General features: G+C 46.9%; 1 protein-coding gene across 1 annotated transcript in view; it reads left to right on the forward strand.

Moving 5' to 3' along the window:
- Positions 1–24,672, forward strand: part of LOC119970908 (septin-7-like) — a 95,149-nt gene that overhangs the window by 15,962 nt on the left and 54,515 nt on the right. The window contains exons 3-4 of the mRNA XM_038806017.1: positions 21,238–21,344; positions 22,818–22,918. Coding sequence (XP_038661945.1) covers positions 21,238–21,344; positions 22,818–22,918 — 208 coding nt within the window. The remainder of the gene's footprint in view (positions 1–21,237; positions 21,345–22,817; positions 22,919–24,672) is intronic.

Below are 24,672 nucleotides of genomic sequence, written 5' to 3' on the forward strand. Positions count from 1 at the left end.
TCACTTTTATTGTCCATCGCTAATTGTCCTTGAGAAGGTGATTGTGAGCTGCCGCCTTGTGGTGCAGTAAATGTGGTGTAGGTACATCCACAGTCCTGTTAGCGAGGGAGTTCCAGGATTTGGACTCAGCCACAGTGAAGGAACAGTGCTGATTTTTTTTTTAGTATCCTCCCAATAAATCTAAACTGTCTACTTTCACCTCTGCTTCCATAGCAACAACCGTAGTAACTAACAATCACTGTTTGTCCCTTGTTGAGTAAGAAATACACGGTAGCATGGTGGTTAGCATCAATGCTTCACAGCTACAGGGTCCCAGATTCGATTCCCGGCTGGGTCACTGTCTGTGTGGAGTCTGCACGTCCTCCCCCTGTGTGCGTGGGTTTCCTCCGGGTGCTCCGGTTTCCTCCCACAGTCCAAAGATGTGCGGGTTAGGTGGATTGGCCATGCTAAATTGCCCATAGTGTAGGGTTAATGGGGGGATTGTTGGGTTACGGGTTACGTGGGTTTAAGTAGGGTGATCATTGCTCGGCACAACATCGAGGGCCGAAGGGCCTGTTCTGTGCTGTACTGTTCTATTCTAGGGTGTCTCAAAACACTTTGTGACTAGCTAAATATATTTGAAGTGTAGTCACGATTGTCATGTTGAAAACAGGACAATCAATTTACCCACAGCAATCGGATAACCAGGTGTAATCTGCTCAATGATGTTGGTCGAAAGAGACAGTGTTCAAGATTCTGAGGGCTAACACCACTGCAAAACACTTCAGAGTTGGAAATAAGAGAAATTGAAAGACGACTTTGCTGAACTCCATGGTAACAGAAAGAATGCTGTTTATGGGAATGCATGCTCAGTTGATTGATCGTACAGTAAGTGATCAGTCATTCAGGATGATGTTGGAAAGCTGCATTATTTACAGTTTGGCAGGTCTGAGAAATTGTGCCGGTTAAATTGAACCGTGATTTTATGGAATGTGGTAATCATTCATATCCTGGGTGTTAAAGAGTCATAGAATTTTAGAGCACAGAAAGAGACCCTGCGGCCCATCGTGTCTGTGCCGGCCATCAAGCACCTATCTATTCTAATCCCATTTTACTGCACTTGGTCCATAGCCTTGTATACTATGGTGTTTCAATTGCTCATCTAAATGCTTAAATGCTAAGGGTTCATGCCTCTACCACCCTATTACACGGTGAGTTCCAAATTCCCACCACTCTGTGGGGAAAAAGCTTTTCCTCAACTCCCCTCCTGCTCCTTGCCTTAAATCTATGGCCTAAGGGCATTAAATTTATCGCCCTATCTATGTCCCTCTAATTTTGTACACCTCAATCAGGTCCCCCATCATCCTTCTCTTCTCTAAGTAAAACCACCCCAGCCTAACCAGCCTCTCTACATAGCTGAAACGCTTCAGCCCAGGCAACACCCTGGCGAATCTCCTCTGCATCCTTTCTAGTACGATCACACGCTTTCGTGTGGCGAACAGAACTGCACACCGTCCTCTGACTGTGGCCCAACGAGTGTGTTGTACAGCTCTGGCATGGGGCAGCACAGTGGTTAGCACTACTGCCTCAGTTCCAGGTACCTGGGTTCAATTCTGACCCTGGGTGACTGTCTGTGTGGAGTTTGTACGTTCTCCCTGTGTCTGCATGGGTTTCCTCCGGGTTCTCCAGTTTCCTCCCATTGTCCAAAGGTGCGCAGGTTAGGTGGATTGGCCATGATAAATTGCCGCTTATTATATAAAACGTTCGGTGGGGTTACAGGGACAGGGTGAGAGCGTGAGCCGCTCCTTTGGAGGATAGGTGCAGATTGGATGGGCCAAATGGCCTCCTGCACTGTAGGGATTTTATGATTCTATGATTACTTCACAACCTCCCTGCTGATATATTTTATGCCATAACTGATAAAAGTAAGAATCCCATATGCCCTTTTTAACAACCTTACTTACCTGTCCTGCTGCCTTTACTCGTCTATGGGCATCCACCCCAAGATCCATCTGGTCCTCTGTATTTCCTAGCATCCTACCATTCATTGTGCATTCCTCTTGCCTTGTTAGTCCGCAAAAATGCATTACCTCAATTTTATTTGCCCTGTTCTGACCAGCCCATCTATATCATGCTGTAATTTAAGCTTTCCTCCTTGCCATGTACCACACCGTCAACTTTCGTGTCATCTGCGAACATGCTAATTATATTTCCGACTTTGACGTCTAGATCATTAATGTGTACTACAAACCGCAAGGGACCCAGCACCGATCCCTGCGGAACACCACTGAACAACGGCTTCCAGTCATAAAAACAACGTTGACCATCACCTCCTGCCACTAAGCTGATTTTGGATCCAATTTGCCCTGGATCCCATGGACTCTTACCACCTTGATCAGTCTCCCTTGTGGAACCTTAGCAAAGCCTTACTGAAGTCCATGTAGACTACATCAACGGCACTGCGCTCATCTACACACCTAGCCACCTCCTCAAAATTCAGTCAGATTTGATCGACATGTTCTCCCCTTGACAAAGCCATGCTGACTACCCTTGATTAATCCTTGCCTCTCCCAAGTGGAAAATAATTCTGTCCCTCCGTTTTTTTCCAAATCATTTCCTTACCACTGATGTTAGATTCACTGGCCTGTAATTATCTGGATCTCTCCTGTGCCCAGAGAGGATTGAAAATTAGGTTCCGATCCCCAGCAATCTTCTACCGTGCCTCACACACAGCTGCCTAGAATACATCTTGCTTGGGCCTGGGGATTTATCCACTTTTAAGCCCACTGAAACCGGTAACACCATCTCCCTCTCAATGCTAACATGTTTCAATTATATCACAGTCCCCCTCCCTGATTTCTTACATGCAGCTTCCTTTTCCATGGTGAATACAGTTACAAAACTCCTCCCCTAGGTCAGTCGGCTCCACACACAGATTGCCACTTTGGTCCCAAATGGACCCTACCTACTCGTTCCCTGGGAACTACAGGCCGAGAGCCTTATGTCAGTGATAGGGAAATTACTGGAGAGAATTCTTCGAGACAGGATCTACTCCCATTTGGAAGCAAATGGATGTATTAGTGAGAGACAGCATGGTTTTGTGAAGAGGAGGTCATGTCTCACTAACTTGAATGGCCTCCTTCTGCACTGTAAATTCTATGTTCTATGATAGAGTTTTTCGAAGAGGTCACAAAGATGATTGATGCAGGTAGGGCAGTGGATGTTGTCTATATGGACTTCAGTAAGGCCTTTGACAAGGTCCCTCATGGTAGACTGGTACAAAAGGTGAAGTCACACGGGTGAGCTGGCGAGGTGGATTCAGAACTGGCTAGGTCATAGAAGGCAGAGAGTAGCAATGGAAGGGTGCTTTTCTAATTGGAGGGCTGTGGCTAGTGGTGTTCCGCAGGGTTCAGTGCTGGGACCTTTGCTGTTCGTAGTATATATAAATGATTTGGAGGAAAATGTAACTGGTCTGATTAGTAAGTTTGCAGACGACACAAAGGTTGGTGGAATTGTGGATAGCGATGAGGACTGTCAGAGGATACAGCAGGATTTAGATTGTTTGGAGACTTGGGCGGACAGATGACAGATGGAGTTTAATCCGGACAAATGTGAGGTAATGCATTTAGGAAGGTCTAATGCAGGTAAGGAATATACAGTGAATGGTAGAACCCTCAATACTATTGACAATCGGAGAGATCTTGATGTACAGGTCTACAGGTCACTGAAAGGGGCAACACAGGTGGAGAAGGTAGTCAAGAAGGCATACAGCATGCTTGCCTTCATTGGCCGGGGCATTGAGTATAAGAATTGGCAAGTTATGGTGCAGCTGTATAGAACCTTAGTTAGGCCACACTTGGAGTATAGTGTTCAATTCTGGTCGCCACACTACCAGAAGGATGTGGAGGATTTAGAGAGGGTGCAGAAGAGATTTACCAGGATGTTGCCTGGTATAGAGGGCATTAGCTATGAGGAGAGGTCGAATAAACTCGGTTTGTTCTCACTGGAACGATGGAGGTTGAGAGGCGACGTGATAGAGGTCTACAAAATTAATGGGCATAGACAGAGTGAATAGTCAGAGGCTTTTCCCCAGGGTAGAGGGGTGAATTACTCGGGGGCATAGGTTTAAAGTGTGTTTTTTAGAGAGGGTAGTGGGTGCCTGGAACCTGCTGCCGAAGGAGGTGGTGGAAGCAGGGACGAAAGTGACATTTCAGGGGCATCTTGACAAATACATGAATAGGATGGGAATAGAGGGATACGGACCCCGGAAGTGTAGAAGATTTTAGTTTAGTCGGGCAGCATGGTCGGCATGGGCTTGGAGGGCCGAAGGGCCTGTTCCTGTGCTGTACTTTTCTTTGTTTTGTTATCCTCTTGCATTTAATATACTACTTATACCTTTGGATTTTTCTTTATTTTGCTTGCCAATGTTTTCTCATGCCCCGTCTTCGCTTTTCAAATTTTTTAAGGTATCCCCAGCACTTTCTATACTCATTGGGCATCCACTGTTTTCAGCTGCCAGAAACCTCCCTTTTTTTCTTTAGCTAATCCTGTATATCCCTTTATACCTAGGTTTAACATAGAAAAATACAGCACAGAACAGGCCCTTCGGCCCACGATGTTGTGCCGAACTTTTGTCCTCGATTAAGAACAAATTAATCTACACCCCATCATTCTAACATAATCCATGTACCTATCCAATAGCCGCTTGAAGGTCCCTAATGTTTCCAACTCAACTACTTCCACAGGCAGTGCATTCCATGCCCCCAGTACTCTGTGGGTAAAGAACCTACCTCTGGCATCCCCTCTACATCTTCCATCATTCACCTTAAATTTCTGTCCCCTTGTAATGGTTTGTTCCACCTGGGGAAAAAGTCTCGGACTGTCTACTCTATCAGTTCCCCTGATCATCTTATAAACCGCTATCAAGTCGCCCCTCATTCTTCTCTGCTTGAATGAGAAAAGGCCGAGCACCCTCAACCTTTCCTCGTAAGACCTACTCTCCATTCCAGGCAACATCCTGGTAAATCTCCTTTCAACCTTTTCCAATGCTTCCACATCCTTCCTAAAATGAGGCGACCAGAACTGCACACAGTACTCCAAACGTGGCCTTACCAAGGTTTTGTACAGCGGCATCATCACCTCACGGCTCTTAAATTCAATCCTTCTGCTAATGAACGCTAGCACACCATAGGCCTTCTTCACAGCTCTATCCACTTGAGTGGCAACTTTCAAAGATCTATGAACATAGACCCCAAAATCTCTCTCCCAAGTGTCTGGAGGCTCTGCTGTGCCCCGCTGCCCCCTCACAGCTCCCGAGGGTCTTGAGGCTCTGCTCTGCCCTGCTGCCCCCTCACAGCTCCCAAGGGTCTGGAGGCTCTGCTCTGCCCTGCTGCCCCCTCACAGCTCCCAAGGGTCAGGAGGCTCTGCTGTGCCCCGCTGCCCCCTCACAGCTCCCGAGTGTCTGGAGGCTCTGCTCTGCCCCGCTGCCCCCTCACAGCTCCCGAGTGTCTGGAGGCTCTGCTCTGCCCCGCTGCCCCCTCACAGCTCCCGAGGGTCTGGAGGCTCTGCTCTGCCCCCTCACAGCTCCCGAGGGTCTGGAGGCTCTGCCCCGCTGCTCCCTCACAGCTCCCCAGTCTCTAGAGGCTCTGCTCTGCACCCTCACAGCCAGTGACACACTGCTCTCTAATACAGCAAGTACGAGTTTGCAGACTTTTGTGAGAGCCATGAAGAATCCAGCAGGAGCTTGTGGAGTCAAACAAAAAGTGACTATTGACAACAATTTTGTTGTATACAGTAGCAGCAGTTCACTACTGGTTCCCTCTGTAGCCAGTACCACACTGGCCATCTCTATTTATAAAGCTGCACTGCTAATGATTGCCCACCATCCCTTCCCCCACCCCCTCCTCATTTCGGGAACTTATATTCGTCAAGGCACATGGGGTAACTAATTGTCCCCGTGCAATAGGATCCGGCCTGGTTTTCAGTGTTTTTCAGGAAAGTATTGGTTAAATTCCAATTCGTACACTTCTTGTTTCCCTCCTCCTCGTGGCATCTGTTCTTTCGGAAGAGCTTTCTGAAACTCTGGTTCAGATGGGAGCTGTCGAGCATGACCATTGTCATTCTTTCCAGTAAGGAAGGATGTTAAGGCTTTGGGAGTCAGCTACTTTCACAGCCAACTTTCCACTCCATCCACTCGGTTTCACTACTCAAGCTGGAGCTGTAACAAGTCAAAATAAGGTCATTTTATTTACAAAACCAAGTACAGAGTAGCTTTTGGATTTTATTCATTTACGGGATGTGGGCGTCACTGGTTGGGCCAGCATTTATTGCCCATCCCTAGTTGCCCTTCAGAAGGTGGTTGCCTTCTTGAACCGCTGGAGTCTTTAAGGGGTAGGCACACCCACTGTGCTGTTCGGGAGGGAGTTCCAGATTTTGACCCAGCGACAGTGAAGGAGCAGCAATATATTTCCAAGTCAAGGTGGTGAGTGACTTGGAGGGGAACCTCCAGATGGTGGGGTTCCCAGGTATCTGCTGTTCTTGTTCTTCTAGATGGTAGTGGTCATAGGTTTGGAAGGTGCTGTCTGAGGAACCTTGGTGAGTTACTGCAGTGCAACTTGTAGATGGTACATATATAGATGCCACAATTCGTTGGTGGTGGTGGGTTTGAATGTTTGTGGAAGGGGTTGCCATCAAGCGGACCGCTTTGTCCTGGATGATGTCGAGCTTCTTGAGTGTTGTTGGAGCTGCACGCATCCAGGCAAGTGAAGAGTATTCCATCACTTGTGTCTTGTAGATTGCGGAGCGGATTTGGGGGTCAGGAGGTAAGTTACTCTCCATAGGATTCCTAGCCTTTGACCTGCTCTGATGGCCACACCAGATGGCTAGTTCAGTTCAGTTTCTGATCAGCGGTAATCGCCAGGATGTTGATTGTGCGGATTCATAGATAGTGATGCCTTTGAACGTCAAGGCATGATGGTTAGATCCTCTCTTGCAGGAGATGGTCATTGCCTGGCACTTGGTGTGGCACAAATGTAACTTGCCACATGTCAGCCCAAGCCTGGATATTGTTCAGGTCTTGCTGCAATTGGGCATGGACTGTTTCATTATCTGAGGAATCGCGAATGGTGCTGAACATTGTGCAGTCATCCACTAACATCCCCACTTCTGACCTTATGATGGAAGTGACGTCATTAATGAAGCAGTTGAAGGTGGTTGGGCCTGGGACAGTGCCCTGAGGAATTCCTGCAGTGATGTCCTGGAGCTGAGATGATTGACCTCCAACCACCACAACCATCTTTTGTGCCAGGTATGACTTCAACCAACGGAGAGTTTTCCCCTGATTCCCATTGACTCCAGTTTAGCGAGGCCTCCTTTATGCCATACTCGGTCAAATGCTGCCTTGATGTCAAGGGCAGTCACTCTCACCTCACCTCTAGCGTTCAGTCTTCTGTCCATGGTTAAACCAAGGCTATAATGATGTCGGGAGCTGAGTAAACCTGGCGGAACAAAAACTGAGCATCCGTGAGCAGGTTTTTGCTGAGTAAGTGCCACTTGATAGCAGTGTTGATGACTCCTTCCATCACTTTGCTGATGATGGAGAACATAGAACAATTGGCTGGATTGGATTTGTCCTGTTTCTTGTGTACAGGACACAGCTGGGCAATTTTCCACATAGCCGGGTAGATGCCAGTGTAGCTGTACTGGAACAGCTTCTAAGGGGTACGGCAAGTTCTGGGACACAATTCTTCAGTACTATTGCCGGAATATTGTCAGGGCCTATAGCCAGTATCCAGTGCCTTCAGCCATTTCTTCATATCACCTGGAGTGAATTTTATTGGCTGCAGACCTCCGGAGGCAACCAACATTGATCACCCACTCAGCACTTCTGGCTGAAGATTGTTGCGAATTCTTCAGCCTTCTCTTTTGCACAAATGTGCTGGGCTCCTCCATCATTGAGGGTGGGGATATTTGTGGAACGTCGTCCTTCAGTGAGTTGTTTAATTGTCCACCACCATTCATGGCAGATCTGATGTGTTTGTTGTGGAATTGCTTAGCTCTGTCTGTTACTTGCTGTTTGGCATGCAAGTGTTGTGTTGTAGCTTCACCAGGTTGACACCTCATTTTTCGATATGCTTGGTGTTGCTCCTGGGATGCTATCCTGCACTGTTCATTGAACCAGGGTTGACCCCCTGATATGGTGTGGGGAATATGCCAGGCCATGCGGTTGCAGATTGTGGTTGAATACAATTCTGTTGCTGCTGATCGCCCACAGCTCCTCATGTATGCCCAGTCTTGAGTTGCTAGATCTATTCGAATTCTATCCCATTTAGCAGTAGTGCCACACAAGATGATGGAGGTATCCTCGATGTGAAGACAGTATTTTGTCTCCACAAGGACAGTGCGATGGTCACTTCTACCGATACTGTTATGGACAGATGCATCTGCAGCAGGCAGTTTGGCGAAGATTAGGTCAAGTATGTTTTTTTCATCTGTTGGTTTCCTCACCACCTGCTGCAGTCCCAGTCTAGCAGCTATGTCCTTTAGAACCCAGTCAGCTTGATCTGTAATGGTACTACCTAGCTACTCTTGGCGATGAACACAAGTCCCCACCCAGAGCATAGTCTGCACCCTTCCCACCCTTAGTGCTTCCTCCAAGTGGTGTTCAACATGGAGGAGTACTGATTCATCAGCTGATAGTGGCCGGTACGTGGTAATCAGCAGAAGGTTTACTTTCTTATGTTTAACCTGAAGCCATGAGACTTCTTGGGGTCCAGAGTCGATGTTGAGAACTCCCAGGGCAACTCCCTCCAGAGTGTATACCACTGTGCCACCACCTCTGCTGGGTCTGTCCTGTCGGTGAGACTTTGTGATAGTGATATTTGGAACAATGTACGGTATGATTCTTGTGAGTATGACTATGTCAGGCAGTTGCTTAACTAGTCTGTGAGACAGCTCTCCGAACTTTAGCACAACCCCCAGATGGAAGCCAGGGAGGAGATTGCGGAGCCTTTGTCCTTGATCTTTATGTCGTCTTTGTCGACAGGAATAGTGCCGGAAGACTGGAGGACAGCAAATGTTGTCCCCTTGTTCAAGAAGGGGAGTAGAGACAACCCTGGTAATTATAGACCTGTGAGCTTTACTTCGGTTGTGGGTAAAATGTTGGAAAAGGTTATAAGAGATCGGGTTTATAATCATCTTGAAAAGAACAAGTTGATTAGCGATAGTCAACACGGTTTTGTGAAGGGTAGGTCATGCCTCACAAACCTTATTGAGTTTTTTGAGAAGGTGACTAAACAGGTGGATCAGGGTAAAGCGGTTGATGTGGTGTATATGGATTTCAGTAAGGCGTTTGATAAGGTTCCCCACGGTAGGCTATTGCAGAAAATAAGGAAGTATGGGATTGAAGGTGATTTAGCGGTTTGGATCAGTAATTGGCTAGCTGAAAGAAGACAGGGTGGTGGTTGATGGCAAATGTTCATCCTGGAGTTCAGTTACTAGTGGTGTACCGCAAGGATCTGTTTTGGGGCCACTGCTGTTTGTCATTTTTATAAATGACCTGGAAGAGGGTGTAGAAGGATGGGTTAGTAAATTTGCAGATGACACGAAGGTCGGTGGAGTTGTGGATAGTGCTGAAGGATGTTATAGGATACAGAGGGACATAGATAAGCTGCAGAGCTGGGCTGAGGGGTGGCAGATGGAGTTTAATGCGGAAAAGTGTGAGGTGGTTCACTTTGGAAGGAGTAACAGGAATGCAGAGTACTGGGCTAATGGCAAGATTCTTGGTAGTGTAGATGAACAGAGAGATCTCGGCATCCAGGTACATAAATCCCTGAAAGTTGCCACCCAGGTTAATAGGGCTGTTAAGAAGGCATATGGTGTGCTAGCCTTTATAAGCAGGGGGATTGAGTTTCGGAACCACAAGGTCATGCTGCAGCTGTACATAACTCTGGTGCGGCCGCACCTGGAGTACTGCGTGCAGTTCTGGTCACCACATTATAGGAAGGATGTGGAAGCTTTGGAAAGGGTTCAGAGGAGATTTACTAGGATGTTGCCTGGTATGGAGGGAAGGTCTTACGAGGAAAAGCTCAGGTACTTGAGGTTTGTTTTCGTTAGAGAGGAGAAGGCTGAGAGGTGACTTAATAGAAACATATAAGATAGTCAGAGGGTTAGATAGGGTGGACAGTGAGAGTCTTTTTCCTCGGATGGTGATGACCAACACGAGGGGACGTAGCTTTAAATTGAGGGGTGATAGATTTAGGACAGATGTCAGAGGCAGTTTCTTTACTCAGAGAGTAGTAGGGGTGTGGAACGCCCTGCCTGCAACAGTAGTAGACTCGCCAACTTTAAGGGCATTTAAATGGTCACTGGATAGACATATGGATGAAAATGGAATAGTGTAGGTCAGATAGGCTTCGGATGGTTTCACAGGTCGGCGCAACATCGAGGGCCGAAGGGCCCGTACTGCGCTGTAATATTCTATGTTCTATGTTAGTAAGGAGGACTTTGCAGGGTCGACAGGGCTGAGTTTGCCGTTATCGTTTTCCGGTGCCTGGATTAATGCTGGTTGGTCCGCCCAGTTTCATTCCTTTTTATATATTTTCGTAGCGGTTGAATACAACTGAGTGGCTTGCTGGGCCATTTCAGAAAGCATTTAAAAGTCAATCTCATTGCTGTAGCTCTGGAGTCGCTTGCAGACCAGATGCAGATTTCCTTCCCTAAAGAACATTCATGAACCAGATGGGTTTTTAGGACATTCCAGATATTTTATTGAGTTTAAATTCCATCACCTGCCGTGGTGAGATTCAGCACAGTGGGCTAAACAGCTGGCTTGTAATGCGGAACAAGGTCAGCAGCACGGGTTCAATTCCCATACCGGTCCCCCCCGAACAGGCGCCAGAATGTGGCGACTGGTGGCTTTTCACACAAATTTCATTGAAGCCTACTTGGGACAATAAGCTATTATTATTATTATTATTATTATTACCTGCCGTGGTGAGATTCAAACCCGGGTCTCTGGATTACTTGTCCAGCGACAATACCACTGTGCCATCGCCTTAGCAATGGGCCCGTTATCCTTTTCCCTCTTATACATAATAATCTTTATTGTCACAGGTAGGCTTGCGTTGCAGTGAAGTTGGTGTGAAAAGCACCTAGTCACCTGTTCGGGTACACGGAGGGAGAATCCGGAATGTCCAAATTACCTAACAGCAAGTATTTTGGGACTTGGGAGGAAACCGGAGCACCCGGAGGAAACCCACACAGACACGGGGAGAACATGCAGACAGTGACCCAAGCCGGGAATCGAACCTGGGACCCTGGCGTTGTGAAGCCACAGTGCTAACCACTATACCCTGCTGCCCGAAGAACCTTCTGGTTCTTCTGTTGAAGTGAGGACAAATGGTCGGTTCTGCCGCAGTTATGTTTCTGAATAAAGAGTTTCAGATCAAACTGTTGCTTTCTGTCTCCCCCCTTGTTTTTAAAAATATATATTTTATTGACCATTTTGTTGATAAATACAAAATGATAAAACAAAAAAACAAACAAAACAATATTACCCTCCCCACCCCACCCTCCAACAGCTGACGGTAACTAGCTCTTTAACTTAACAAAATAAGCGGCTGTCGTCTTTTGTCGAACCCCTCAATTGAACTCCTCGCGGCGCACTTAATTTTTTCAGGTTATAAAAAAAACCATACGATCCCCCAGCCATAATGAGGCATTGAGTGGACAAGCTGCCCTCCACTCCAACAGAACCCGCCTCCGAGCAATCCGAGGCGAAGGCTCGGGTCTCTGCCTCTGCTCCGTCTGCGGCTCCGGCAGGTCTGACACCCCGATGCCCCCGAAGGGACTGGGCTCCAGTTCAATTTGTAGAATCGGCGACATGGTGCTGAAGAAGGGGATCCAAAATCTCGCAAGCTTAGGACATGCCCAGAACATATGTACTTGGTTGGCTGGGCCCCTTCCACAGTGCTCACATTTGTCCTCCACTCCCTCAAACAGCCGACTCATCCTAGACCTTGTTAAATGTGCCCAGTGTACCAACTTCAACTTGAACAGCCCAAATCTCACACATGAAGCTGTGGCAATTACCCATTGCAGGGCTTTCCACCTCACCTCCGTGGTGATTTGCATCACTGTAAATACACAAGGTGTTAATGTAAATGCACTAAGACTAAGTGAACACTAGAGGGAGCACCAGAGACATCATGAAATGCAGACATACAGCTAATGAAAACTTAGAATAGGACACGACCAATGGGCAGTCAAGACACCCACAGGTGACACGACCACAAGGAGGCAACCCATATAAAAGGACAGGGCACACATGCTCTTTCTCTTTCCACAGGCGACACTCGGAGAGAAGGACAGGGCAGATCAGAAGCATCACACCCACCGCATGGCTTAGAGCAGAATGGTTAGTTAGACTGAGTTACTATAGCAAGATTAGCAGGAGAGTCGACCTCAAGTAGGAGAATTGTTAACTGTTCAATAAATGTGTTAAACCTAGCTCCAAGTCTGAATCTTCCTTTGTCAGAGTAAGCATCTGGAAGCAGCTTATGCTACATGAAGAAGTATAACACAACAACCTCTGCCTCCAATTTCTCCTCTCTCCCCTCCCCCCCCCCAACTCCTTCTACTTGCTCTTAGTCCTCCTCTCCTACCTTGTTAATGAGTACAGCCCTGCTCATAGAACATAGAACAGTACAGCACAGAACAGGCCCTTCGGCCCTCAATGTTGTGCCGAGCCATGATCACCCTACTCAAACCCACGTATCCACCCTATACCCGTAACCCAACAACCCCCCCCCCCTTAACCTTACTTTTTAGGACACTATGGGCAATTTAGCGTGGCAAATCCACCTAACCCGCACATCTTTGGACTGTGGGAGGAAACCGGAGCACCCGGAGGAAACCCACGCACACACGGGGAGGACGTGCAGACTCCGCACAGACAGTGACCCAGCCGGGAATCGAACCTGGGACCCTGGAGCTGTGAAGCATTTATGCTAACCAGCATGCTACCGTGCTGCCTCATCTTTCAGAGGAGGTGGTAACTTGCTCACTAGCAGCAGCTTTCCCATCCACTCTCTTCTGATGGTTTTCCTGTTGTGATGTTCACTGAGATCGTTGACCTTAATGGCTGAAATATCATCATCAGGAGACCATTAAAAGTGGACATGGCAACACCGTATTCCACGCAACACAGCAACTTCCATTGAAACACAAACAACGTGTGTCTGGCAGCAAATTGTCATTTGTGGTTTTTCTTAGAATAGGATGTAAATTATCTGCCAGAAATCAAAGGCCAGGGATAAGACAAAGTTCCTGTGACTGAGCAGAAATTTGGGAGAAAGAGTTATATATTTTGTAAGCAAGAATGATGAGAACTGAATGGTCCATTTATTCATAGGAACAGAGGGACTTCTGGGCTCTCATGTACAAATCTTTGGTGATAGCACAACTTGAGAAAGAAGTTAAAAAGAATAAGGGATTCTTGTTGTATCTCCTCTTCCCCCCCCCCCCAATAAACATTTTTGCTGTGATTGGGGTCCCTCCTTAGCACATCACATATACAAAGTGTTTATACATTACCTGGAAAAAGCAATCTTAATTCAACAGATAGCTGCAGCATCCCCATACATCAGAGGGAGGCCAGTCAACTCATTGCGCTCAAATCACCATCTTATCTTGATGCTGTATTCCAGCAGCCAGCTGACAGTGAATGGCTGTCAAGTTTTTATTCACTGCTCCATATGGAGCTAATTCTGGATATGGATCACTCGCTGTTTGAAGAGCTTCCTTCCTGTTCTTAACTTTTACTAGTTTCTATATATCCCACCTTGTGAAGTCACCGATTCATGTGAAATTATAACTTCGAATCATCCTTTATATTCCACTTAGTGTTGGCCCCGTCAGACCACATTCTATATCATGATGAGGCCTATGCTTCCACGTCCCTTCTTTCTCTTCATGGTGGTTTCCATTGTACCCTTGAGATGCGACCTGTTTCAGCCTGAGTATATATATTCAACTGTGCATATATTCATCAATAACCCACCTCCCAACACCATTCAATATGACCTTCCTTCCAATGTAAGATCAGATGATGACTGCACTATGTTTAGCACCATTCATGATTCTTCAGACATTGAGGCAATCCACATGCAAGTGCAGCAAGACCTGGATAATATCCAGGCTTGGGCTGACAAGTGGCAAGTATTTGTGCCACACAAGTGCCAGGCAATGAGAGAATCAAACCATTGCCCATTGACATTCAGTGGCATTACCTTCACTGAATCCCCCACTATCAACATCCTGGGGGTTACTACATACCAGAAACTGAACTGGACTTGCCATATAAATATTATGGCTACGAGAACAGGTCAGAGCTTAGGCACTTAACTTCCATCCTGACTCCTCAAAGCCTGTCCACCACCTACAAGGCACAAGTCAGGAGTGTGATGGAAAACTCTCCACTTGCCTGGATGAGTGCAGATCCAACAACACTCGAAGCTCGACACCATCAAGGATTGCCACCCCTTCCACAAACATTCACTCCTTCCACCAAACAGTAGCAGCCGTGTATACCATCTACAAGATGCACTGCAGGAACTCGCCAAGGCTCCTTAGGCAGCACCTTACAGAACCCAGACCACTACCATCTAGAAGGACAAAGGGAACGCCATCACTTCGAAGTTCCTGTCCAAGTCACTCACCACCCTGACTTGGAAATATATCATCGGTCCTTCACTGTCTACTCAGAGTTTCTACTTTCGCCCTGTGTCTGCGTGGTTTTCCTCCGGATTCTGCGTTTTCCTTCCACAGGCCGAATATGGATAGGTTGGGTTGATAGGCCATGCCGAATTGATGCTTAGTGACCAGGGATTTGCAGATTCTGTGATAGGGTTACAGCGGTAGCGTGGGGTGGATGTGGAAGTGGAGATAGGTCAATTGCTTATCGAGTTCATTGAGAAGGTGACGGAACAGGTAGACGAGGGTAGAGCAGTTGATGTGGTGTATATGGATTTCAGTAAAGCGTTTGATAAGGTTCCCCACGGTCGGCTATTGCAGAAAATACGGAGGCTGGGGATTGAGGGTGATTTAGAGATGTGGATCAGAAATTGGCTAGTTGAAAGAAGACAGAGAGTGGTAGTTGATGGGAAATGTTCAGAATGGAGTTCAGTTACGAGTGGCGTACCACAAGGATCTGTTCTGGGGCCGTTGCTGTTTGTCATTTTTATAAATGACCTAGAGGAGGGCTCAGAAGGATGGGTGAGTAAATTTGCAGACGACACTAAAGTCGGTGGAGTTGTAGACAGTGCGGAAGGATGTTGCAGGTTACAGAGGGACATAGATAAGCTGCAGAGCTGGGCTGAGAGGTGGCAAATGGAGTTTAATGTGGAGAAGTGTGAGGTGATTCACTTTGGAAAGAATAACAGGAATGCGGAATATTTGGCTAATGGTAAAATTCTTGGTAGTGTGGATGAGCAGAGGGATCTCGGTGTCCATGTACATAGATCCCTGAAAGTTGCCACCCAGGTTGATAGGGTTGTGAAGAAGGCCTATGGTGTGTTGGCCTTTATTGGTAGAGGGATTGAGTTCCGGAGCCATGAGGTCATGTTGCAGTTGTACAAAACTCTAGTACGGCCGCATTTGGAGTATTGCGTACAGTTCTGGTCGCCTCATTATAGGAAGGACGTGGAAGCTTTGGAACGGGTGCAGAGGAGATTTACCAGGATGTTGCCTGGTATGGAGGGAAAATCTTATGAGGAAAGGCTGATGGACTTGAGGTTGTTTTCGTTAGAGAGAAGAAGGTTAAGAGGTGACTTAATAGAGGCATACAAAATGATCAGAGGGTTAGATAGGGTGGACAGCGAGAGCCTTCTCCCGCGGATGGAGGTGGCTAGCACGAGGGGACATAGCCTTAAATTGAGGGGTAATAGATATAGGACAGAGGTCAGAGGTGGGTTTTTTACGCAAAGAGTGGTGAGGCCGTGGAATGCCCTACCTGCAACAGTAGTGAACTCGCCAACATTGAGGACATTTAAAAGTTTATTGGATAAGCATATGGATGATAAGGGCATAGTGTAGGCTAGATGGCCTTTAGTTTTTTTCCATGTCGGTGCAACATCGAGGGCCGAAGGGCCTGTACTGCGCTGTATCGTTCCATGTTCTATGTTCTATGCTCATTCAAAGGTTAGGTGTAGATTCAATGGGCCGAATGGCTATGGACCGTGTGCAAGAATGTGGGATTAGAAAGGGTATCTGGGAATCCTCGGGCTGGTATAGATATTATGGGCCAAATGGCCTCCTTCTGAGCTGTGACTTTTCTATCACTCGATGATGTTAATCCCTACAGTGTAGAAGGATGCCATTCAGACCATCCTCTCAGCAATGACACTCAGAAGGAGCACCCCACTTTGGGCAAATTCCCCGCCCTGACCCAGTAACCTCGCCGACATTTATGAACACTGAAAGGCAACTTAGCACGGTAATCCGCCTAACGTGCACATATTGTGACTGTAAGGAAACCGGAGCACCCGGAGGAAACACACGCAGACACGGGAAGAATGTACAAACGCCACACTGTCACCCGAGGTTGGAATCGAACGCATGACCTTGGCACTGTGAGGCAGCAGTGATAACCACTGAGAACATTTCACTGAGAAGCACAGAATATTTCAGCCAGAACATGTCAAGTCCAAGAAGAGGGAGAGCAATTTTAAATGTTAGTCTTCGGAAGCATACAAAATAATCAGAGGGTTAGATAGGGTGGACAGCGAGAGCCTTCTCCCGCGGATGGAGGTGGCTAGCACGAGGGGACATAGCCTTAAATTGAGGGGTAATAGATATAGGACAGAGGTCAGAGATGGGTTTTTTAAGCAAAGAGTGGTGAGGCTGTGGAATGCCCTACCTGCAACAGTAGTGAACTCGCCAACATTGAGGGCATTTAAAAGTTTATTGGATAAGCATATGGATGATAAGGGCATAGTGTAGGTTAGATGGCCTTTAGTTTTTGACTTCCTATGTCGGTGCAACATCGTGGGCCGAAGGGCCTGTACTGCGCTGTATTGTTCTATGTTCTATGTCACTGGGGAAAAATCCTGGAACTCCCTCCCTAACAGCACTGTGGGTGTACCTACACGACATGGAATGCAGCGGTTCAAGAAGGCAGCTTGCCACAACCTTCTTGAGGGCAATTAAGGATGGGTAACAAATGTTGTCCGAGCCAGCAAAGCCCACATCCCATAAAAATGAATTAAAAAAATATCAGTCCCATTTACAATTTACCAAACCCAGTAAACTTTAGGTAGTCCAACACTGATCTCTGAGATATTGCACTCAGTACCCCTCCCCAATAGCCCCATCGTTAGATGCCAACGCCCCTCCCCCCCCCCCCATCCCAAGATTATATAAGAGCATGAGAAATAGTAGTGCGGGTAGACAATATGGCTCCTTAAGTCTGTTGCACTGTTCAGGACTATTATAGCTGATCTTCTGTCTCAATTCCACTTTCCCGCCCACTCCCTATATGCCTCAAATCCCTGGGAGATCAATAATGGAGCGTCCACAACCCTATGGGGTAGAGAAATACAAAGATTCACAACCTTTTCTCCTGATCTCATTCCTAAATAATCAGCTTCTGTTATGATCCTGAGCCAAACCCCAATAGTTGCTAGGATACTGGATAGAAACCCCAATATTTAATTTAATTTGTAAGACTGAGGGAAGGATGTTTTGTTCCAGAAGTGATTTCATGCACAAATAGGGATATGGTATATTAAACAAACTTTAATACAGGATTAAAATAACTTTTTAAAAATGGAATACCCAATTATTTCTTTTTCAAATTAAGGGGCAATTAAAGCGTGGCCAATTCACCTACCCTGCACATCTTTTTGGGTTGTGGGAGTTAGATTCACAAACATGTGCATGTTCACAAACTCCACATGAACAGTGACCCGGGGCTGAGTTCGAACCTGGGTCCTCGGCGCCGTGAGACAGCAGTCCGAACTACTGTGCTGCTATGCTGCCCCGAAATAACTTCAACGTCGTACGAGAAAGTAGCTTAGAATTACCCGTTAAACAATGCTTAATAATAATGACCATGAAACACTAAATCTTAGCTGCTATCTTCTATCTCCACTCAAGCACAGTCCGTCTCAGGTCAAAATCCACTTCTGAATACAATTAGCCACCCCAGTAATACTTATTGTAAAAAGAAGCCTTGGATAAACCGCTTTGAGGGGGAGAGAGAGAGAGAGATCCTTCAGGAACTAGCTTGCAGATTCCTGTTTGTATCCAATGTCTGTTTAACCTGCCAGCCTTTTAAGAAACTGTTGTTCTGTTCACAAGCAAAAATCTATTTAATTAAACTGCCCTGAGAGAAACTGTTAGTCTGTCTACAGAAAGATCAAAACTGAACTCCATAACTCAACACCTGGCAGCTTCAGCCCCTGGCCCCTCCCATTAACTACACCACTTGACTAAAGCTAAACACAAGGTCTCTCATTATCTACCCCCAGGGAACCTTATTTATACAAACAAAATTCCATTAGCTCTACTTAAGATAAACAATATACATGATTGGAATAAATGATCTAATTTTATGATGGTTTAATTGCACCTCTAGCCAAAGTATTGGCTGGTCTTGTAAAACCAGGATTTTTAAAAAGCATTACTGTAACAGTCATACACACACTCCCTCCGGCTTTAATCCTTACGGCACCAAATACAGATAAGACAATATATTTGAAATTTCTCCATTCATCTCACTCCTTATTCTGAGCGTGATCATAGATTATCATAGAATTTACAGTGCTGAAGGAGGCCATTCGGCCCATCAAGTCTGCACCGGCTCTTGGAAAGAGCACCCTACCCAAGGTCAACACCTCCACCCTATCCCCATAACCCAGTAACCCCACCCAACACTAAGGGCAATTTTGGACACTAAGGGCAATTTATCATAGTCAATCCACCTAACCTGCACATCTTTGGACTGTGGGAGGAAACCGGAGCACCCGGAGGAAACCCACGCACACACGGGGAGGATGTGCAGACTCCGCACAGACAGTGACCCAAGCCAGAATCGAACCTGGGACCCTGGAGCTGTGAAGCAATTGTGCTATCCACAATGCTACCGTGCTGCCCAGTGATGGGGAAGAATTTAGCAGCAGGACAGATGGCACTAACAAAGACAGTATAGTCCTTTGTTTTAGATTCCCCAACCAGGGGAAACAACCATTGTGCCTACCCTTCAAACTCTTGTATGTTTCAATGAGATAGAACAAAGAAAATTACAGCACAGGAACAGGCCCTTTGGTCCTCCCAGCCTGCACCGATTCAGATCCTTTAACTAAACCTGTCACCTATTTTCCAAGGATCTATTTTCCTCTGTTCCCCGCCCGTTCATATATCTGTCTAGATGCATCTTAAATGATGCTATCATGCCCGCCTCTACCACCTCCACTGGCAAAGCGTTCCTGGCACCCACCACCCTCTGTGTAAAAAAACTTTCCACACACATCTCCCTTAAACTTTCCCCCTCTCACCTTGAAATCGTGACCCCTTGTCATTGACACCTCCATTCTTGGGGGAAAAAGCTTGTTGCTATCCACCCTGTCTATACCTCTTGGAATTTTGTTGACCTCAATCAGGACCCCCCTCAACCTCCGTCTTTCCAACGAAAACAATCCCAATCTACTCAACCTTTCTTCATAGCTAGCACCCACCATACCAGGCAACATCCTGGTGAACCTCCTCTGCACCCTCTCTAAAGCATCCACATCCTTCTGGTAATGTGGCGACCAGAACTGCACGCAGTATTCCAAATGTGGCCTAACCAAAGTTCTATACAACTGTAACATGACCTGCCGACTCTTGTACTCAATACCCCATCCGATGAAGGCAAGCATGCTGTATGCCTTCTTGACCACTCTATCGACCTGCGTTGCCACCTTCAGGGTACAATGGACCTAAACTCCCAGATCTCTCTGTACATCAATTTTCCCCAGGACTGTTCCATTGATCGTATAGTCCGCTCTTGAATTGGATCTTCCAGCCTCTTGTTCTTCTAAACTCCAGAGAACACAGTCCAGTTTATTCAAACTCTCAGGATCCCAGAATACGGCAGCACAGAAGAGGCCCTTTGGCCCATCGAGTCTGCACCACCACATGAAAAATACCTGACCTGCCTACCTAATCCCATCTGCCAGCACTTGGTCCATACCCTTAAATGTTATGACATGCCAAGTGCTCATCCGGGTACCTTTTAAAGGATGTGAGGCAACCTGTCTCTACCAGTCTCCCAGGTAGTGTATTGCAGACTACCACCATCCCTTGGGTAAAAAAGATTTTCCTCAAATCCCCCCTAAACCTCCCACCCCTCACCTTGAATTTGTGTCTTCTCATAACTGACCCTTCAACTAACGGTACATAAGCTGCTCCTTATCCACCCTGTCCATGTCCCTCATGACCTTGTACACCTCGATCAGGTCACCCCTCCAGTCTTCTCTGCTCCAGAGAAAACAACCCAAGCCTATCCAACTCTCTTTATAACTTGAATGTTCCATCCCAAGCATCATCCTGGTGAGTCGCCTCTGCACCCCCTTGAGTGCAATCACATCCTTCCTGTAATGTGGCGACCAGAACTGCACACAGTACTCGAGCTGTGGTCTCACCAGATTTCTGTATAGCTCCAATGTGACCTCCCTACTTTTGTAATTTATGCTTCGATTGATAAAAACAAGTGTCCCATATGCCCTTTTCACTTTAAAGGATAACCCTCCCATCCCAGGGAGCAATCTATGAACCTTTGCTGTGCTGTCTCTAATGCAAGTATATACTTCCTTGAACTGTGGAGACCAAACCAGTTTTCCAGGTACAGCTCCCCATTACTTATCCTGGAAACTATACTGTCCTTTTTTTTAGTGCGATCGTTCCTGTTGTTAGTTCTTTACTTAGTACCAATTTGCAGATGAGCACTTTGTTCCTGCACTTTCAACTTGCTTGTATTCCAATCCCATAGCCAATGTGGGTCTTAGACTGCCTGAACTCCTAGCATGCGGGAAGCACATAGTAGATAGATTTCATGTTTCACAATTAAACTATACATGCAATTGAATGCAGCACACTGTTGACTGGGATAATTGGTGAAATGTGGGTATATTTGTAACTGCAGGCCCCAGCATATGCTAGTGATTAGCTCATTATCATTGTGCAGTTGTGAATAACCTTCGCATTTCTCTTCCCTACCAGGGGAGTCAGGACTAGGCAAATCAACGTTGATCAATTCGCTTTTCCTGTCAGACCTGTACTCCAAGGAATACCCCGGACCCTCACTCCGGATCAACAAAACTGTACAGGTGAGTTGCACCCAAGCTGGTGTATGTGTGTGCCCTCAAACATTATGAAGAACACTGAGAGACAGTAAAACTTGGAGGGTACAATTCTATAAAGGGAGCTGAGGGACCTGGGTGTATATGTGCATAAATCATTGAAGGTGGCAGGACAGGTTGAAAGATTAATCCAATAAAGCAGACAGCATCCTAGGTTTTAAACTCGTGTTAAACAAAAACACTATTTTGGTATTGCAACCAGTTCTGGGTGCCATACGTGACGAAAATTATGAATGCATTGGAGAGGGCACAGAAAAGATTCATTAAAATAGTTCCAAGGATGAGGAACTTCAGTTCCCCCCATATCCTTTGTTGCCCTTTGCCCTAAGTGCTATATCTAACTGTTAGTGTGTTTTCAAGAAACAGCTAGAACAATGTTTTGGCCTCAAATATTCCTGTGGTAACGAGTTCCATAGACTGACCACTCTCTGGGTGAAGAAATTTCTTCTCATCTCTGTCCTAAATGGGCTACCCTGTATTCTCAGACTGTGACCCTTGGTTCTGGACACACCCACCATCATGGAATCATGGACTTTACAGTGCAACAGGAGGCTATTCAGCCCATCGAGTCTGCACCAGCCCTCAGAAAGAGCACCCTACCGAAGCTCCATGTCGCCACCCTATCCCCATAACCCAACCTAACCTTTTTGGACACTCTGACAATTTAGCATGGCCAATCCACCTAACCTGCATCTTTGGTCATCTTTGGACTGTGGGAAGAAACCAGAGCACCCGGAGGAAACCCACAGACAGTGACCCAGCAGGGAATCGAACCGGGGACCCTGGCGCTGTGAAGCCACAGTGCTATCCACTTGTGCTATTGTGCTGCCCAAAGATGTTGAATTAGCTGCAGTAGTTAACCAGATCCACATAGTACCATAGGGATCTTCCTCCATTGGACTCCAAGTGGTTCTATATAGCTTGAGGGCCAACAGTCTACAAAAATGGGGAATGTGCTTCTCGGCCATCATAAACCCTGACAGCCAACACAGGAATTGAACCCCCACCATTGGCCTAATTCTGTGTCTCACACGAGCCACGCTAGCAGTTGAATGGGGCAGCATGGTAGCATAGTGGTTAGCACAGGTGCTTCACTGCTCCAGGGCCCCAGGTTCGATTCCCAGCTTGGGTCACTGTTTCTGCGGAGTCTGCACGTTCTCCCCGTGTCTGCGTGGGTTTCCTGCGGGTGCTCCGTTTTCCTCCCACGGTCCAAAAATGTACAGGTTAGGTGGATTGGCCATGATAAATTGCCCTTGCTGTCCAAAGAAGGTGAGGTGGGGGTCACAGGGATAGGGTGGAGGCATGGGCTTAAGTAGAGTGCTCTTTCCAAGAACCGGTGCAGACTTAATGGGCCGAATGGCCTCCTTCTGCACTGTAGAGTCTATGATTGTATGATTTTTAAATGGTTGTCTCAGGGTGTTTATCTCTCTTTGGTTCCAGGTTGAACAGGTAAAGGTTTTGGTTAAAGAAGGAGGTGTGCAGCTCACGCTGACCATCGTCGACACCCCAGGGTTTGGAGATGCAGTGGACAATAGTAACTGGTAAGTCCAGATTCTGTCTGCAGGAAGATGAACAATTAGCCTATTTTCTCATTCCAGGTGATTTCCATCTGTTGAGATACTTAACCTCTTCAAGATGTAAAATGTCCAAATATCTGTAAACAGGCATTCTGAGCTATATCTTACAGTGTGAAAAATCTGATTTCTGATCCCTCATTATACTGTCTGTAATTAATTTAGCATCAATGGGAATGAAAAACTTTTTCTGAACATAGTTTGCACCTTTTCCTGCTGCTACATTTTAAAGTATTAATTGTGTTTGTGTCAGCTTTTGAATACAAGTCTTCATCTGTATTCTGGCACTGATACAGCCGTCACACCAGTGCAAAATAACTAGGGAGTTCAAAAGTTCTTCCACAGCAATATTCCTTGACCGTCGTCTTGTACAGAATCTTCAGTTTGTTGGTGTTTTTTTCCATGAAAGTTGTCAGTGCTAGAGTTTCCTTTTCACAGCCTTTATTTTAAGAATATGACATTGAGATCTGCCTGCAAATCCTGACCAGAGACAACACAAACATGCTCTGGATCGCCTTATAATGTTCCACATTTCTGGCTACAGGCTGCTGTTCAGTTCACTATCTGTGAAGCCCTATTCCAGGAAGCCCTAATGCCGTTCGTAAAGAATATTGTTTAATGTGGTCAATTGCAGTGCCTGACATGCCACTAATAATATCAACTGTTCAAATGTGGCAAGGTGACCGAGACCACTATTCACGGTGCCCAATGCTGCTCTTGCTCATGTATTTGCTTCGTTTGGCCCTTGTTCCGCCCTGTAACCAATCACTATTTGTCGATGTACCATTTGTCAATGTACTCTGTCGATTATTCACTCTGTCTACTATGTACATGTTGTGTGCGTTCCCGAGTGACTGCTGAGGGGGCGGGGGGAAATTTATGTTGGGCAGTGAGGGGGAGGGGGGGGGGGAGAATTTGTGTGGGGCAAGGTGGGGGGGAGAATTTGTGTGAGGGGAGGGGGTGGGACGAGAATATGTGTGGGGCAAAGGGGGAGAGAGAATATGTGTGGGACAAGGGGGGGAGAGAATATGTGTGGGGCAAGGGGGGAGAGAATATGTGTGGGGCAAGGGGGGGGAAGAATATGTGTGGGGCAAGGGGGGGAGAGAATATGTGTGGGGTGAAGGGGGGGAGAGAATATGTGTAGGGTGAGGGGAGGGAGAATGTGTGGGGCAAGGGGAGGGAGAATATGTGTGGGGCAAGGGGAGGGAGAATATGTGTGGGGCAAAGGGGGGAGAATTTGTGTGGGGTGAAGGGGGAAGAGAATATGTGTAGGGCGAGGGGGGTAAGAGAATTTGTGTTGGCGTGGGGGAGGAGAATTTGTGCGGGGCGAGGGAGGGAGAGAATTTGTGGGGCAAGGGGGGGTGGAGATAATTTGTGTGGGGTTAGGGGGAGAGAATTTGTATGGGGTGAGGGGGGAGACAATTTGTGGGGGGTGAGGGGGGAGACAATTTGTGGGGGGTGAGAGGGGGAGACAATTTGTGGGGGGTGAGAGGGGGAGACAATTTGTGTGGGGCGAGGGGGTAGACAATTTGTGTGGGGCGAGGGGGGAGACAATTTGTGGGGCGAGCAGGGGAGACAATTTGTGTGGGGCGAGGGGGGAGACAATTTGTGGGGCGAGCAGGGGAGACAATTTGTGTGGGGTGAGGGGGGAGACAATTTGTGTGGGGCGAGGGGGGAGACAATTTGTGTGGGGCGAGGGGGGAGACAATTTGTGTGGGGCG

The sequence above is a fragment of the Scyliorhinus canicula genome, chromosome 9 (genome assembly GCF_902713615.1).
Source record: "Scyliorhinus canicula chromosome 9, sScyCan1.1, whole genome shotgun sequence".
Lineage (NCBI taxonomy): Eukaryota > Metazoa > Chordata > Chondrichthyes > Carcharhiniformes > Scyliorhinidae > Scyliorhinus > Scyliorhinus canicula.